The sequence below is a fragment of the Gavialis gangeticus genome, unplaced genomic scaffold (genome assembly GCF_001723915.1).
Source record: "Gavialis gangeticus isolate Ggan-Ray unplaced genomic scaffold, GavGan_comp1, whole genome shotgun sequence".
Taxonomy (NCBI): Eukaryota; Metazoa; Chordata; order Crocodylia; family Gavialidae; genus Gavialis; species Gavialis gangeticus.
The window spans coordinates 88,496,667-88,512,269 of record NW_017729033.1 but is presented as its reverse complement, the minus strand read 5'-3'; the positions used below and the strand labels follow the sequence as shown (position 1 = coordinate 88,512,269).

Sequence of the window (15,603 nt, the reverse complement as noted above, 5' to 3'; positions counted from 1 at the left end):
TGTTCGGGCCACTGCCCCCCCCCCCCCCCCGCCTGGAGGTTTCACTGACGAAGTCGCTCTAATTCGTGCCACACAGATGCTCCCAGTACCTGGGGCTGTGACTTTTTGTTTTCCCACTGGGATGCCACATCACCCTGGGGTCCTTTGAGAGCCTTTCAAGGGTGCTGTGTAATGCCAAGCAACGCTAGCACTTTGGGGTGTGGTAACATCTCCATGCAATTCACAAGATAAGCCTAGAGATTTTAAATAGGAATACATAGTGTTTAAAAACATCCTGACCTGCCATGTCTTTCAGAGTTCTTTGCAACAGAAGAATTCTTCTATTATTTTTCTGTAGTCAAAAAAAAAAAAGGGGGGGGGGGGGAAACAGGTGAAAATTAAGAGATGACATCTTCCGAGGAGTGTCTCAAGTCTAAAAAAAAGTTGAGAACCGCTTGTCTGTGGGATGTTTCTGCGCCTCTTACAGGTCTGCAGTGTTCCACCTTCATGCAGACAGGCTAACTGTAATGTAATATCCAGTATTCTTCATGTCTCAGCTTTATAGTCCTCTCTTAATATATTGCTGGTGGTTGAAAGTAGCACACAGATTAAATTGTTTTAAATGCCTTTCTGTCTCTGGGATGCACAAAGTAGACTTTTGCTTTGAAAATACAACTCATCTGTTTTTGTTATTTGTACTTATCAAATAAAAGTTCTCGGAATAATGTTGGCTCTCTTTTTTTTTTTTAAATCTCCTAATATAAAATATTCAAATATTTTACTAAATTAACTAAAGTTTGAGTGTTTCTTGCATATAGGCCAGTAGAGAGCATTTAAAGCAATGGCCCTTAATCTGTCTTTCACATGCAGCATTGCTTGTGGCCATAGGGATATTGGCTTAAAGGGGAGCAAAATTTGATGCATGTTACTTAGTATTGTTGATTGTGACCCATCAAAGTTTGGGGACCACTGATTTTAAACAGTATCTGTAGGCCTTGGGTATATTGTCTTACTACCAGAATTAAAATGTGCTTAGCTCTGGTTTAGAAACCTCCCTATTCTGGTTTGAAAAATGTAAAGTGCGTAATAAAATACACTGTCTAATTGCAGAGGCCCTCTGTTTGTTGAATGCCCGTTTAAACAAGTGAGGAAATGCTTATTTGATACATAATTAACTGTTGGAATTAAATGTTGAAAGAATATTTCAAGGTAAATTCAGCAGATTGGGGAAAACAAGTAAACATGAGGACAGCAAAAACATTCTGTTACGTGAGATTCATGTGCCTTACATATAGAAGTTCTGTTTCTGAACATAAACCAACCATTAGCTGCTTGGGGTTAGGGAGAAACTTCTCATGTGTGCAGGTTATTTTATAAGCATCCACTATATATGTTTTTGGGGAAATTCTGGTAATACCTGCAAGGTTTCTTTTCTCTTCTAGATCTTCAGACTAGGGTATGAGGATTCTTATCTATTATACTTGGAAATGTTGTATTGGATTACTGGTGTCTGGTTGTAAGTTGCAAGAAAGTCATTCAAAATGGTTATTCAACAGAGTGGCTTACTAGATAGAGCACTGGGCTGGGAGATTTCTTTTTTGTTTTCAGCTTTGTCACTGGGAAACCTGCTTATTCTTTCTGTACCTCAACTTTATGATATGTAAAACAGGGATAGTGGTAACTACTTCATTTGTAAGATGCTTTAAGGTCTATAAATAAAATGCTTCATAGGAAAGCTAGGTTATATTAAAAGTCAGAAGACCGCAAGATTTACCAAAACTTGCAGCAGGTTTTTTGTTGACAGTATTGCAAATATCTTTTTTACCCTTTTCACTGAATGTCTGCAAACATCTACATTATGAACAAATAAAACATTTTGTAATCTCAGTGTTCCATTTGCATGCTCAGGACAGACGTACTAGATATATGAACTGGCTGAAAGTCAGTAATGGAAATGCTAACTTTGTTTCTGAAACTGCTTCAAAGTTGTCACCTCTTTGAGATAAATGAAAAGAACTTCACACTGTTTCATTTCTGTCTGCAGACCCAGGTGACAGAACTCTAGTGATTTACCTTTTGAATGTTACCTTCATGCCTTTTAGCCATCTTTATATGGAGGTAACATTCAAAAGGTAAATCACTAGAGTTTTGTTTCATTTTTGTCTGCAGACATCAAGTGACTCTGTGAAGTTTCCCCCATTCATCTCAATCACACTGAACAAGTTACTGAAAAGTAGGTGAGGGTAAGGCTTTATTTACTGCATGCCAGGTGCTGCCTGAGTGTGTGCTTCTCATTGAAATAGGGGTAAGCTTCAGAGAGCGAAAGCATAGAGTGGCTGATGTATGGTAAAGCCTCACCCTCCCCTTTGTGGTAACTTTGTGTGTCTATGTCCTTAGATTTAAAAGAAAACACATTAAAGAGAAATACTGAATGTATGCATTTCATTACTCACTATCCTGGATGTTAGTATGTATACCCTTGGCGTTCCATTTTTTTTGATACAGGAACCTACATATGATTTTATGAAATTAAGTTATTTCAGCAAGTGCATAAAATATAAACAAGACAAATAATTTAAGCAGGAAGCTAAGATTGTGCACCATCTAGGCTGAAAAACTAAATGGAGAGTAATAAGGGAATAAAATTTCATTTGTTGTAGGGTTTGTGTAGGTGCCCATAGTTGTAGTATTAAATTGCAGTTTCTAATTAAATGGTATCTGGAGAACCAAGTCTCATGTGGACTTCTGTCACCTTTATTCCTCCTTTTCTTAATAAAGGGTGCTTCTTGTAATTTTTTTTCCCTTCCTCCATTCTCAAAAAGAAGACAGCTCAGTGGTGTGCCCTTAAAAATGGCTACCATGAAGGTAATTTGACCTTTAAACTTTCATTCCATGGTCTTAAGCTTGGCAACCAAAATGTTTTAGTTTCTTGGTCTTATGTACTTTGAGCTGGGCACGTCTAACATGAGTACAGTTGGCTGTGAGAAGCATGGAGATGTGACTAATGTAACTCGTCCAGTCCCATCTATGGCTTTGAAGATTAGAATCAGGGTCTGGAACTGGCAAGGAAATACAGTAAGAGTTGACTGGGGTTGGAGTACAGAAATGTGTACTCAAAAGTTTGCTAGGAGCCTCTGTGGTTGCTTCTGTCTTCAGTCTGAGATAGAGTAAGATTCAAGATTTCTCCTCTGAAGGATGTTCTCTGTTAGTCAATGTGATGTGAATCTTGTGTGTCCTGTTTGACTTCATTTAGCTTAGCTAATAAAGCGCACTTGGTACCAAATAACTTTTTCCACCTCCAGTTTAGGAAACCTACACTCATCCTGTCAGAGGCAGAGCATATGCCACAATGGTACATACATTTGTCAGCTCCAGATCAAATTACTGCATGTTGCTGTATCTTGGAAGGCAGGTAGAAGTAATGTAGAAGTTCAGCAGCTTACCTTGAGCATGCTGTTTCAGCACTCAGGATGAATTCGGGCATCTGAAACCTTCTCTCCTATATGGATACACACACCCATGTGCACACTGCATATAAAATATCTACTATATGGAACAGTGTATATGACTTGCCTTATAATTCAGTTTATATAATCTTATGAACAGCTGTATAGTACGTATTTAGGAAATATGAGAAGATAATGGTAGAACTCTACTTCTTGCCCTCATTCTGGATTATCTCTAAGTTAAATAATATTAAAAAATATACAGGAACAAACAGGAGGCCCATTTCATCCTTTTCCCTCCTCCTCTTTCCTCTTCCCCCATATTCTGTATATTTTATCAAAGTGCCAGTTTCCTTAGAACATAAGCACTGGACTGCATTTGGGTTTATCCTCCTTTGCTGTTCTGTAATCAGGTGCTGGTTCTGTACTAGTCCTCCCCTTCAAATGCATGGAGCCTTTCTGTTAGAAATGAAAAATGATATACGTACTTGATTCTGGACAATGAGATCCATTTGCAAGCCCAGTCCAGCTTTAGATTGTAAGCTTCTTGAGACAAGAGACCTGCCTTTCTTTACTATGCAGAAAGCACCATAAATATCAGTGGCACTGAATAAATGACAGTTTATTGTTGAAGCAAAAAAGGTGTTGCAGTCATTTCTCTTTGTAAGAGAAACAAGTTCTTCAAAGAGAACATCCAGTTGCTGTTTGATACCTAAGTGGCTGTGCAAATTTGAAAGATTGCACTTGTCTTTCCTCGCTATGAAATCTTTGAATTTATTAATACTGAGAATCACCTGCCTAATAGGGGTGTGCGAAATGGGCCCTATTTGATTCAGATTCAGTCCAGATCAGGGACAGTGATTCGATTCCTTGATTCGGATCACTGTCCCTGATTCTATTCAGCTGCATCTGAATCTGAAGGTTCAATGCTGATTCAGAGAATCAGCAATTGAGACGTAGACACAGCTTTAAATGTTTTTTTTTTTTTATATACCTTGAGGTACCAGCACGGCTCATGAAGGCTGTGATGCTGGGGTGGATGGAGTGTCCCAGAGGAGTGCAGGTGGGGGGCCCCCCTGCGTGCTCAGTGGTGAACCGGGAAGTGGACCGGAAGTACTTCTGGTCCACTTCTGGGTCTGCCAGGGAGCACACTTGGGGGCCCCTCTGTGCCCCCACCTCCCAGCTTGGCAGTCGGCTGTGGGGGGGACCCCGGGTGCCCCCCCAGACACAGGAAGCACCATTTGCCGAGCTGGGGGAAGGAAGCGGGGCCGCATATTCTCTGGTGGGCTGGGAAGTGCTTCTGGTTCACTTCTGGGTCTGCTGCTGAGTGCACTGGGGAGCCCCCTGTGCTTCTGTGGGACACTCCATGCGCCCCAGCATTGCAGCATTCACAAGCCGCCTGGTACCTTGAGGTATGTAGAAAAAACATTTAAAGCTGTGTCTATGTTTGAATCTCCGAATCTTTCCGGATTTCTCCAAATCAATTTGGAGGGTTCTGATTCGATTTGGATGTAGAGATTCAGCCACTGAATCGGGTTGAATCTCAGCTGAATCAAATCAGTGACCGAAGCTTTGCACAGCCCTGTTGCCTAGCTCAGTGAACCTACGTGGGGAGTTACAGAGTTAGACGTAATCTCTCCCTCCGAGTTTGAGCTAAGGACCAGACCTGAAAGGATACACAGGTTGTTCTCTGTTAGAACAGGATCAGGCCTGGAAATGAATAAAACAAACTAAGAATAGTGATCAGATGTCTTTTCATGTGCGTCCATTTTGATCTTATTAACAGATGGGTAGTAAATGCTTAGGAAAAATTAAAGTATAATTGTAGAACTCCACTTCTTGCTCTCACTAGGGTACTTTTTGTAGGACCTGATCCCACAAATCCCCAGTTGTGAGAAGAGTGTAGCTGAAATTTCCCTGCCAACTGATGTAGTCCTTCGTACCAGTTTACCATTCACAAAAGAGCGGTTCCATCTTTCCGTGTGTTTGCAAGGAACTGAGCACAGTGTGCCTCCAGTCCCATGTACTATAATTCAGTTGTTAAGAAAAGGTCATAATTTTATCTCAAAACTAGAAGTTTTGAAACCTTATAGTCTTTATGAGACTTCTTTATGTACAAATATGAATTTTTAAGACTAAACTTTGGTCTGGGGGTGTTTTTAAATGTTTGGTTTCCTGATTGCATAATACAAGGTGGAAAAAAATTAACCCCCCTCCCCCCCAGCTAAACAAAAACTCCATAACTTTCAGATGAGTGCAAGAGAACGACCACTCCTAGAAGACATTTGTTAATATTATTATCAGCTTTAAAAATAGTGTTGCTAACTATCATGCAGTAAAGCTGCATAGTAGCATTAAATAGACACTTTCTTTCCCTTGTCATTGGCAACTTCCCACCTTAAGGTATGAATTAATACTAAAAGCTATGCAGTCATATATATGGCAGACAAATCTTAGTCATGCTGCCTTTCAGATTTGAACAGGCAAAAATGTGCTGCTTATATTATTGATCTCTGAGTAATTTACATTGTACTTGCCTTGGTCTTCCCTCCTGGTCTGGGATGTCTGAGGTCTCCAATTAAAGAGTCGCATAACCCTTGATAAAAGTGTTTGCCAAGTCTTCCAGTAGGACTCTGGTGCCAAGTAACTTCTCCCTGAGGAGTTAGGTTGTTTCTATAGATTTAGTAGTGGTTTGTGCTGATGATTTGTAGGATCAAAGTTTAAACATGTTAATTAGCCAGTAGTCTCATTTGCTGGGATAACAAATTCTGTTTTGTTTTACACCATGAGAATCTCTTAGTTCTTCACTTGTAAAATGGAGCAAAAAGTGCTTCCCTACGTCACTGGGGTCTTGTAAGGATAAATAGCAGGAGACTGCAATGTTTTCAGGTAATGAAGTAAGGGGGACCATACAAATATGATAAAAGCATTTAGTAGCCACTGCTTATAGAGTTGGTCAGTGGCCACATAGTAGAACTCATTTTACAGCTTTTCCAGTGAAGCAGCAATAAAAAGTTTGTAATGGAGTGTTCAATAGGAGTCATTGTTTTTACTGTCCCTTGTACTATCCATGTGCTAGAAAATGCTTTCAGTTGTGAAGCAGATTCTACTACAATACAGTGCAATGTCAGCATTCCACTCAGCAGATGTTGGGCTGGCTCCCTAAGGTAGAATCCAGTTGGATTGATTCATGGAAACTGTTTTCCTGCAAGGGAAATAACCTTACAGTTTTAACATTGATTTTATCATTGGTTACCTTTTTGGGTTCAAGTGAAATTAAATGTATTGCTCCTAAGAAGTATTAAGTTGAACCATGTTTAAATATGGAATTGCTGTTAGGGATGCACTGATAAAGATTTTCTTGGCTGATACCGATAGCCAGTGATCAACCATATCAGCTGATGCTGATCTGATAACTGATGTTTAGCAATAGTGCAAGGTATTTGAAACTACTGATGCAAACTTTTTTTGTGTGTGTGCTTGTTTTGCATTTATAAACACCCCCCACCCCGCCTTGCCTGTCTTCCATGAGGAAGGCAGTGACTTATTCCTATGCACATCTCACCCGTGCCCATGGCTCCTACCTGCAGCACCGCTCCTCGCATGGCCCATGCTGCTATCCTGTGCGGTGTGGACCCTTGTGCAGACAGCGGGCATGTTTGAAGCCCCAGATCACATTGCCGCCACAGTGCTGGTGGGCTCTGCATAACTGAGCTTCCATGGCCACTGGGGAGAAGCTGCTTTTGCAAAAGCGTCTGGTGCCCGGTGAAGCAGAATGTCCCTCATGCAGCGCCTCACCTTGCCCACTTGTAGCCCCAGGGCTGCATGTGTGACGTTGCCATGGCAGTGGCAATAGCAGCAGATGCCAGTAACAGTCCTGCAGTTGCTGAGTGTGGTGCCCTGTGACTGCTCCCCGGCACCTCCTTCCCCTCCTCCTGCTCACCCGGGCCTGTAGTCTGCTGTGGGCTGTGGCCAGCAGTGGGGTGCAGGGACAGGACTGCACTTCCCAGGGTGCTCTGGGCACATGCTGGTAATTATTGGCTACAGCGATTGTGTGTTTAAAAAAAAAAAAAAAAAAAAAAAAGCCCATAGCTGCTAATGTCATTTCTGCTTTTATTGGTGCTGATCTGATAGCCAGCTGATATATTGGTGCACCCCTAATTGCTGTAGTGGTTTCTAGGTACTTCGAAGCAAAAATGTTATGTTAATTTTTAAGGGAGTCCATCAGCTTAAAATTTGTCCCCCCCCCCCCCCCCGTTGCTGTTATAAAAGATTATTGTGACCAAGAGTTACTTGACTATTTTGGACGCGTGTCATTTTGGTTTGTTTTTTCTATTTAATGTTAAAATGCATCCTGTATTTTTCCTAGGTCTTCTCTACTTACCCAACTGAATGTGCATCTGTTTATACCATAATGACAACTATGAATCATTAAATGCAGTTTAAAAAGAACTAGAAAGTTAAAGGAAGTGTCTCAGTAAAAGACTGGAGTGCTTTGATCAGACTGGTTAATCCAGAAAAGTTAACAGAGCCAGGTAGAGGGAAAGAACAGCTTCTTTCTATGCATTGGTCAAGGATTGATGAGCAGTGGGGTCACTGTTTTGTAGGGAATGTGGGTTGTTTATTAGGTAAGGCAGTAGAAATAGAGGCATTAGTGGTGCCTAACAGCAAAGGGAAGCCAAGACTGCAGGACCAAAATTTGCACCCTGGAAAGGATTAGGACAGAAAGAGCACAAGCTTTTCATAAGGTAATTTTAGTCTGTGGGACTTAAGTTCTAGTGCAGTAGTTTTCAACCTTTTTTTTTGTTTGTGGACCCCGAAAAATTTTTGAATGGAGATGGAGACCCCTTTGGATTGTAAGTTTGGTTATTCGTATACTTTTGATTGATCATAGTCATCATTCTTGGACCCCTTAGACATAGTCTGTGGACCTCCAGGGGTCTGCGGACCACAGGTTGAAAACCACTGTTTTAGCGCATTAGCCAACAACTTTTTGGAACTGCCAGCTAGAATAACATGGCTTGGGTCCAAGTGTGGGGGCTGGTGTTCAGACCCAGCAGCTCTCTCCACAGCTTTTCTTTGCTGTTGCTTCTGCCCACCCCATAGCTGTAGAATGGTACAGCTTCCAGTTGCTCTGCCCCGGTGCAGACAAAGCTTCCAGGCTCTGTTGGTCTGCTTACAGTGGCTCTGTGAGACGAATATTGCTGACCTGTTCCAGAGCAAGGGCTCATTTCTTCCCTTTTCTTATTCCCTTTCCATCCTAAGAAGCAGTTTCTAGCCTTGCAGATCCCAGTACAGATTTCCTTTGCTTTATGCTGTACGTACGTTCCTGAAAATGGCACATAACTGGAATTTGCATAAAGGGAACCCACTTTACACAGGGTGGTGGTGAATATTTAGTTGGTGTGAAGAGAGGGTGGTGAAGGCTTCACTGATAGACCGGGAAGAGGGGTAGGAGATAAGCTAGCGGGATGCGTATAAATCATAATGGGGATGGCAACTACAGAAACGGGTGTCACAGACAACGAGCAAGGAGTACAGATCCACACAGGAGACTATATTTTGGTGCGTGTCACTCCCACAATACACTGCACAGAGCAGCTGACTGTGGGCTGCCATCACACCGATCGCATAAGAGTGAATTTACCTTGCATATACAGTAAAAGGTCTGTTAACCGGCATCTTACAAGCTGGCGTGCTCAATTAACTGGCATGCCGGTTTGTAAGATAAAGTGAAACCAGAAGTGCCTACTGCGGCACTTCTGGTTTCTCCGAGCCCCCATGGCCTGGGGCAAAGCAGCCTGCACTGCCGAGCCCCCATGGGGTGCCTGTCTCCCTGTCCCGTGAGGCAGCAATGTCACGGGAGGGGCAGAGGCGTGCCCTAGATGCAGCGGGAGAAGCGGTGGCCCAGGCCACTCAATTAACCGGCATATTTTGTTATCCGGCATCCCCCATTCCCTAACAGAGCTTTTAATATAACAAATTTTTGTATAAAAAGGGTTACTGCATAAGAGTGAATTAGCACATACAGAACCCACATAAAGCAAGGGAAACCTGTATATCTGGCCGGAGTCTGGCCTAGTCTTTAATTCTTTTTTTTTTTTTTTTTTTTTTTTTTTTTTTTTTTAAGAACAAAAAGAGAGAGAGAGAGGAGTATTGACGTGACAGAAACATGACTAGCCATTATTGGCTGCAGGAGACATGACTTTTGTCTTTGTACATCATAATGTTTGAGTTGTACGTAACTTTTGCCACAACTGTTATTCTTATGTAGTTTTGCTCCTGCCTTGTAAACATAATTCTGAGAGGGAGCATGTTGAAGGATCAAGCCAAGTTGTAACCATGAAACTTCCATTTGCTTGCTCAAATGAATTGCATTGTCTGTTCATTTTAAAATATAAAAATGGATATGGGGGGAAAAATGGTGTTTTGCCTTTAAGGTGATGCATATCTAGGATTACAATATTACAATTGGTTGGGGCATAAAGCTTGTACAATGGGTATATTGTTTAGCTTTATTATAGTAGATGGGTTTGGTGCATTTATACATGGACTTGAATCAGTCACTGGATATGTCCAGTTGTTTAAGTTAATGATGATTCAGCAGTAGCACTAGGCTCTCCTTATAAAGGAAAATGGTTTGCTATTTGCTTTTTTTTTTTCTTCCTTCCTCAGAAATTTCAGCTGTTGCTATAAATTAGTGAAATTATCCCCCTCCAGGGAATCACTATTTAATTTATTGGGACATTTTGGTTATATTTAGTCTCTCATCTATGAGAACAAGAAGTTTCTTCATTAGCACTTTAAATTAGTGTTACCCAATCAATGCTGGCTTGTGGGCAGCAGTGCTGAGCAAGTAATGCTACAGACAACATCATGCTTCGTTGTCTCTGCCAACTTCAATTTTAACTTTCTAACTGCCTGTGGCCAGAGGTGGTGTTGGAGGGGTCCCATGGGCAAGGTCACCTGAACCATGGATTAGTGACCACTGCCTTAAGGGTTCCTCTTCAACACCTTGTTGAGCCATGTTACTATTTCCCTCACTCTGTTTTTTATTTCTTAATGTATTGTTTGTCCCCGAGTCTCCTACTCCCTACTCTGGTCTCATCCATTTTCGTTTCTTTCTAACAATTGCTGGATGCTCCCTGACTCAATACTGATTCATCGTCTTGCTTATTTCCTCCTGTGAACTTGTCCATTCAGCGTTCTTACGTTTTCCTCCCTCTGTTCTTTCCATGCGCAGACTTCTCCCAGGCACAGCCTCCACTTGTTGTTCAAGCTCACTATCTTTCCATTCATTTTTTTTCCATTTCCTATTTACATTCTGTCTCATACTTGCACATGAGCATTTAGTTTACATACACATATTCATGCCAGTTAAACCAGTCTGTATAGAGAGGTGTTCCCAGAACAGGCAGGTCAGACAGAGCAGGTAGAGGAAGTGACTTAACCTTCTGCTTTTCAGGCCATAGGACTATGGGGCAGTATATGTTCTCAGGCATAGTTTCCATACACTTTTATATTAGGGATGTAAATAGTTAAAAAACAATTATATGTATACCTTTACTGCTTACTGTTTAGTAACCTCTGGCAGGGACAGCCCTGGCCCCCTTATGTCTTAACTGTGCTTCTGGTGGTGTGTGTGCCCCAGGCTACTAGTGGGGTGTCATGGGTGGGAAATGGTGGGTGCAGCTGAGCCACCATGGGGCACTGCCTAGCTGCAGAGCCATGGCTTTCTCTTACCCCCACAGGCTGGGGCTGTGGACCTCTCCTGTGCCTAGATTGTGCTGCTTTGTGGAGGGGCATTCCTGAGGCGTGATAGCACAGCAGGGATCCTGGGGGCAGCATTAGGGCTGCAACAGCAGTCTTCCAGGCTAGAGCTGCTGTACTGTCACCCCTCAAGAATCCCCTGAGGCTGTGCTCACTGTGCGAGGGGCTGGCAGTGATCCTTTAGATCCGGCACTGCCTGCTCCAGTTGCCACAAAGCTGCCTTTGGGCCAAGACAGCTGCATGCTTAATCCCCTTCAGGGCTGGGCCGGGCCCCGCATGGTCCCAGTGCCATGGACAAGAGGGGGAAGGACACAGTGTGCCTGGTGGAGTCCACCCTGCTGGGACTGGACCCCGTTTTCCCCCTGGAGGAGCTGGGGAGGTCCTGGCCTGGCAGCGTGGAAGAGCCTTCCAGGTCTGGGCTGCAGCAGCAGGCACAAGTGCAGTGGGAGGCGCAGGGAGCCTGTCGCCCTGCTTGGGCCCCACTGCTGCAGGGGCTTGGGCAGACCCACTGTGGGGCTGGGAGTCTTGCTGCTATGGTGGGAAGGCCCCATCTGACACCTGTGGGGGGCCTGGCAGGGGAAATACCATGACCATGATGGTGGTAGGGGAAGTACCCTGACTGAGGTAACACAGTTAAAATGGCACTGTGCAGGGGTGCACCAATAGATTTTGTGAGTCTATACCGATGGCTGGGGTGTGTGCAGCGGCTGAGCAGTACCTGCCCCAGGCCCTGCCCCACTCCTTCCCTCACTGCGAGGGTTTGATCTGTGGCCCCCCGCCCCCACCCAAACGCCTCTTCCTCCACACCAGACTTGCTGCTCTCCAAGCTGCCGGGCTACGCTCCTGGCTGCATGCATGCAAAAAAAGCTGATTGCTGATGCTGTAAATTTTCCCTATACACAGTGCTAGAGGTGCACCAATAATGGAGGTTTGCACCCATGTTTCTTTGTGGATAGGACTCTGAGAGCCTCATAGTTAGCTTCCCACTGGCCAGCTTCCAGTGGGAGGATCTTGGCTACACAACGACTTCATGGAAATGGGAAACTCCTCCCTAGCTTGCTCCTGCAGCCACATGTCCAAGGGCAAGTCAAACTCGAGGTCATCCGAACCCCAAGCTTCTGGGCTTGGGCCTACAGGTAGGATGCCTGCCAAAGGATTTGGAAGCATTTGAAGCCCCAGGTGCGGGTGGAGGATATTTGTCAGTACAGTAGTAGTGTCACATTGGGTTCTTGAATAACTTACAGATTTGGAATTGATTTGTCTGATTTGACTTGGAACACGAAAAAGCTTCCTTTAAAAAAAAAACAAAAAAAAAAAACCTGCGGGGGGCCTGGCACCTCTCTGCCTCCCTGTGGTGGCAGGATTTGAGCACAGGAAAGGTCTGCAGCCTCAGCCCCTTCCCATAGGGATGAAGGGAAGCTGTGGCTCTGCAGCTGGGCAGTGACCCTTAGTGGCTCAGCTATGCCCACTGCCAGCTCCCCAGTGGCCTGGGGCCCTCACTGCAGTGGGTGCATGGTAAAGGTTTAAGGGACTTAGGCTGGTCTGGGGCTGGGGCCATTCCTGCTAGAGGTCACTGAACTAGGTTAACTGTTTAACCGATGTAACTGGAGGAGATTAAACAGATAATTTTTAAAAACTATATTTACATCCCTATTTTATATTGTGAATAACTTTGTAGGGTACAGATTAGAACTAGGGCTGTGCGAAGCGTCAGTCCCTGATTTGATTTGGCTTGATTTAGTGGCCGAAACTTCAAATCCAAATTGAATCAGAGGACCCTTTAATCTTTCCAAATTGATTCGGAACCTTCCAAATTGATTCGGACAGATTCGGTGATTCAGACGTAGATACAGCTTTAAATGTTTTTTCTACATACTTCTAGGTAGCAGGGCTCGTGATCTCGGTGGTGCTGGGGCTCATGGAGTGGCCCACAGAAGCATGGGGGATTCTCCAGTGCGCTTAGCAACAGACCTAGAAGTGGACCAGAAGCATTTCCAAGTCCACCAGGGAACATGCTGGGGGGCCTCCCTGTGCACCCCAGGCTCAGCGACTCATGCCTCCTGTGTCTGGGGGGGCACCCGGGGTTCCCCTGTGGCCAATTTGCTGGTCCACTTCCGAGTTTGCTGCTGAGGACATAGAGTGCCCGCCTGGACAAATGTGGGATGCTCCATGCGTTCCAGCATGATGGTAGTCACGTGCCATGCTGCTACCTCAAGGTATGTAGAAAAAACTTTTAAAGCTGTGTCCATGTCCAAATCACTAATTTGCTGAATCAGCATTGAATCATCAGATTCGGATTCGGCTGAAATTGAATCGGGGACAGCGATCCGAATCAACGGATTGAATCTCTGTCCCTGATTTGGGCCAAATCTGAATCGAATAGGACCCATTTTGCACACCCCTAATTAGAACCTTTGTGTTATACTTCTGCCCCTTCAAATGCTAGAGCAGAGGGGGCCAACCTTCTTGCAGGCATGTTACAAATTAGCTCTGCCACCCCTCCCCAAGTGCCAGTCTTCCCATTCCTGAGCTGCTGCTGTTTTTTGCTTCCTTCCCTGTAACGCTTGTCTGATTTGCTTCTTTGCTTTCTGTTCCCTGCTCTGTCTGCTGCTGTGCTGCCTGTCCCCTCCCACATCTGCCACAAGATATAGAGCCTCTCTATGAAGCTTGTGGCACCTATGCTACAGGATGGGGTAGCACTAGATCAGTGATTCTCCCCTGGGGTTTTGTGAGATCCTTTGAAGGGTGCGGTGGCTTTTCCATGGGCCAGACACCCCATGCCTGCCTCAGCCTGCTGTGCTCTGAGCAGCATGCTCTCTTGCGGGTAGGCAGGCAGAAGTGAGGCCAGGCTTTTTAGCTGGTGGGAAGGGTCAGAGGGAAAGGTGGTTCCAGTTGCTGGCAAATTGCTGGAAGAGTGGCTGTAACCTTGGGGGCCATATTTCCTTCCTGCTGCCCGCCCCCCACCCCCCCCAGGTACAAACTAGGGGTAGGGAGGGGGCAGATGGTGGGAAGAGCAGGTCACAGCAGGGTTTGGCTCCCTGCCAGCTTCATCTGGCACTAGCCTCAGCCTCCAGTGGCCACCATCCAGAGTTTGAATAACACTTTGACTCTGCGGGGGGGGAGGTCTGCAAAAAAAATTAAACCAGTTCATTGATTAACAAGTCCACCTAAGTGACCGAGCCGTCTGATTGGAGATCACCCCCCGGTTATGATTTTCAAATCTTAAACGGGGGGCTCTCATCCCTTATGGTGGGGCTCAGCTCCTCTTGAGCTCCTCCTTAATTTGCACCCTGCCACTATCACCCCTTCTGATTCCAGTGGGGACAGCTGCCTCCTTCAGGGCTGTAATGGCTCAACCCAAGCTTCCCAGTCTGCCCCACTGAGCGGCTCCTGCCAGTGCTGAACATTTTACACCTTTCCTTGCCATGCTTTCAAGGTTGCCCTGCCCATTGCTGTCTGCCTTGCCCTCCTTCTTCCCCCAAGGTCCTTTTAAGGGTGTAGCAGGGTACAAAAGGTAAGCACTGTAGGAAATGAATTAGTTCTCAAATGAGGTGCCACTAAATTTTGAAAAGTTATGGGTAGAGGCCTTGAGTCTAAAAGTTGAGAACCACTACACTAGATTAAAATAAGCCTTTTTATCTCTGGGTGCCATGATTCTGATAACAGCATAGTGTCCTTTCAGCTCTGGCTCTTGGTTACAGAAAAATGTAATGTTAGGACAAGAGTAAGGTGATGAGTTGAAATCAACTTGCTCCATTGTGACTGGTTGCAGCTGTCTGTCTTCCCTGTTCTCCTCCTGGATCGTAAACCTGTTGAACATAGTGGATAATAGAGTCCTTACTTTAGTTTCCTCTTTAAACCCCTGGACAACACTGATTTGTTTTTTTCTCCTTTTATATTATTTGCACTTTCAGGAATGTTTTAAGGGAAGCTGGGCTACTCACAAGCTACTACACAAGAAAGCAAGTAAGTAAACTCTATGTAGTCTTCAAATAGTTTCGAATTTGTATATGTGCAGCTGTTTTTTCCTTATTATGTATTTCCTCCCTCACACTCTGGCTTCAAAAAGTTGAATAAAGGCTATCCTTTAACTAGTTCAATGATAGGGGTGCACTGATAGTGATTTTTGGGGCCGACACCAATATCTGATTTTTTAAAGGAGGCATGTCAGCTGATACTGATCTGATTTCCGATGTAGTGTGGCGAGTTGCTTCCAGCTGGTAAGTCCATTGTGGTGGGAGGGAAGGGGCATGAGGGGGAAGATCAACCCCCCCCCCCACGGTGAGGGAGGGGGCAGGGGCAGGCGCTACCCAGATGGGGTGGGGTGTGGAATGGAGGCATGGGTTTTCAGGGGGAGGGGGGCAGCTCCTGCCACTGCCTGTACCCTGTGGGGGGTGGGGTGGGGCAG

General features: G+C 44.7%; 1 protein-coding gene across 1 annotated transcript in view; it reads left to right on the top strand.

The window, feature by feature from the left end:
• Nucleotides 1-13,395: 13,395 nt before the first annotated feature.
• The window catches only part of METAP1 (methionyl aminopeptidase 1), a 32,619-nt gene continuing 30,411 nt past the window's right edge, over nucleotides 13,396-15,603 (top strand). Inside the window, exons 1-2 of the mRNA XM_019525878.1 lie at nucleotides 13,396-13,411; nucleotides 14,925-15,161. Of these exons, the coding sequence (XP_019381423.1) occupies nucleotides 13,396-13,411; nucleotides 14,925-15,161 (253 nt within the window). The remainder of the gene's footprint in view (nucleotides 13,412-14,924; nucleotides 15,162-15,603) is intronic.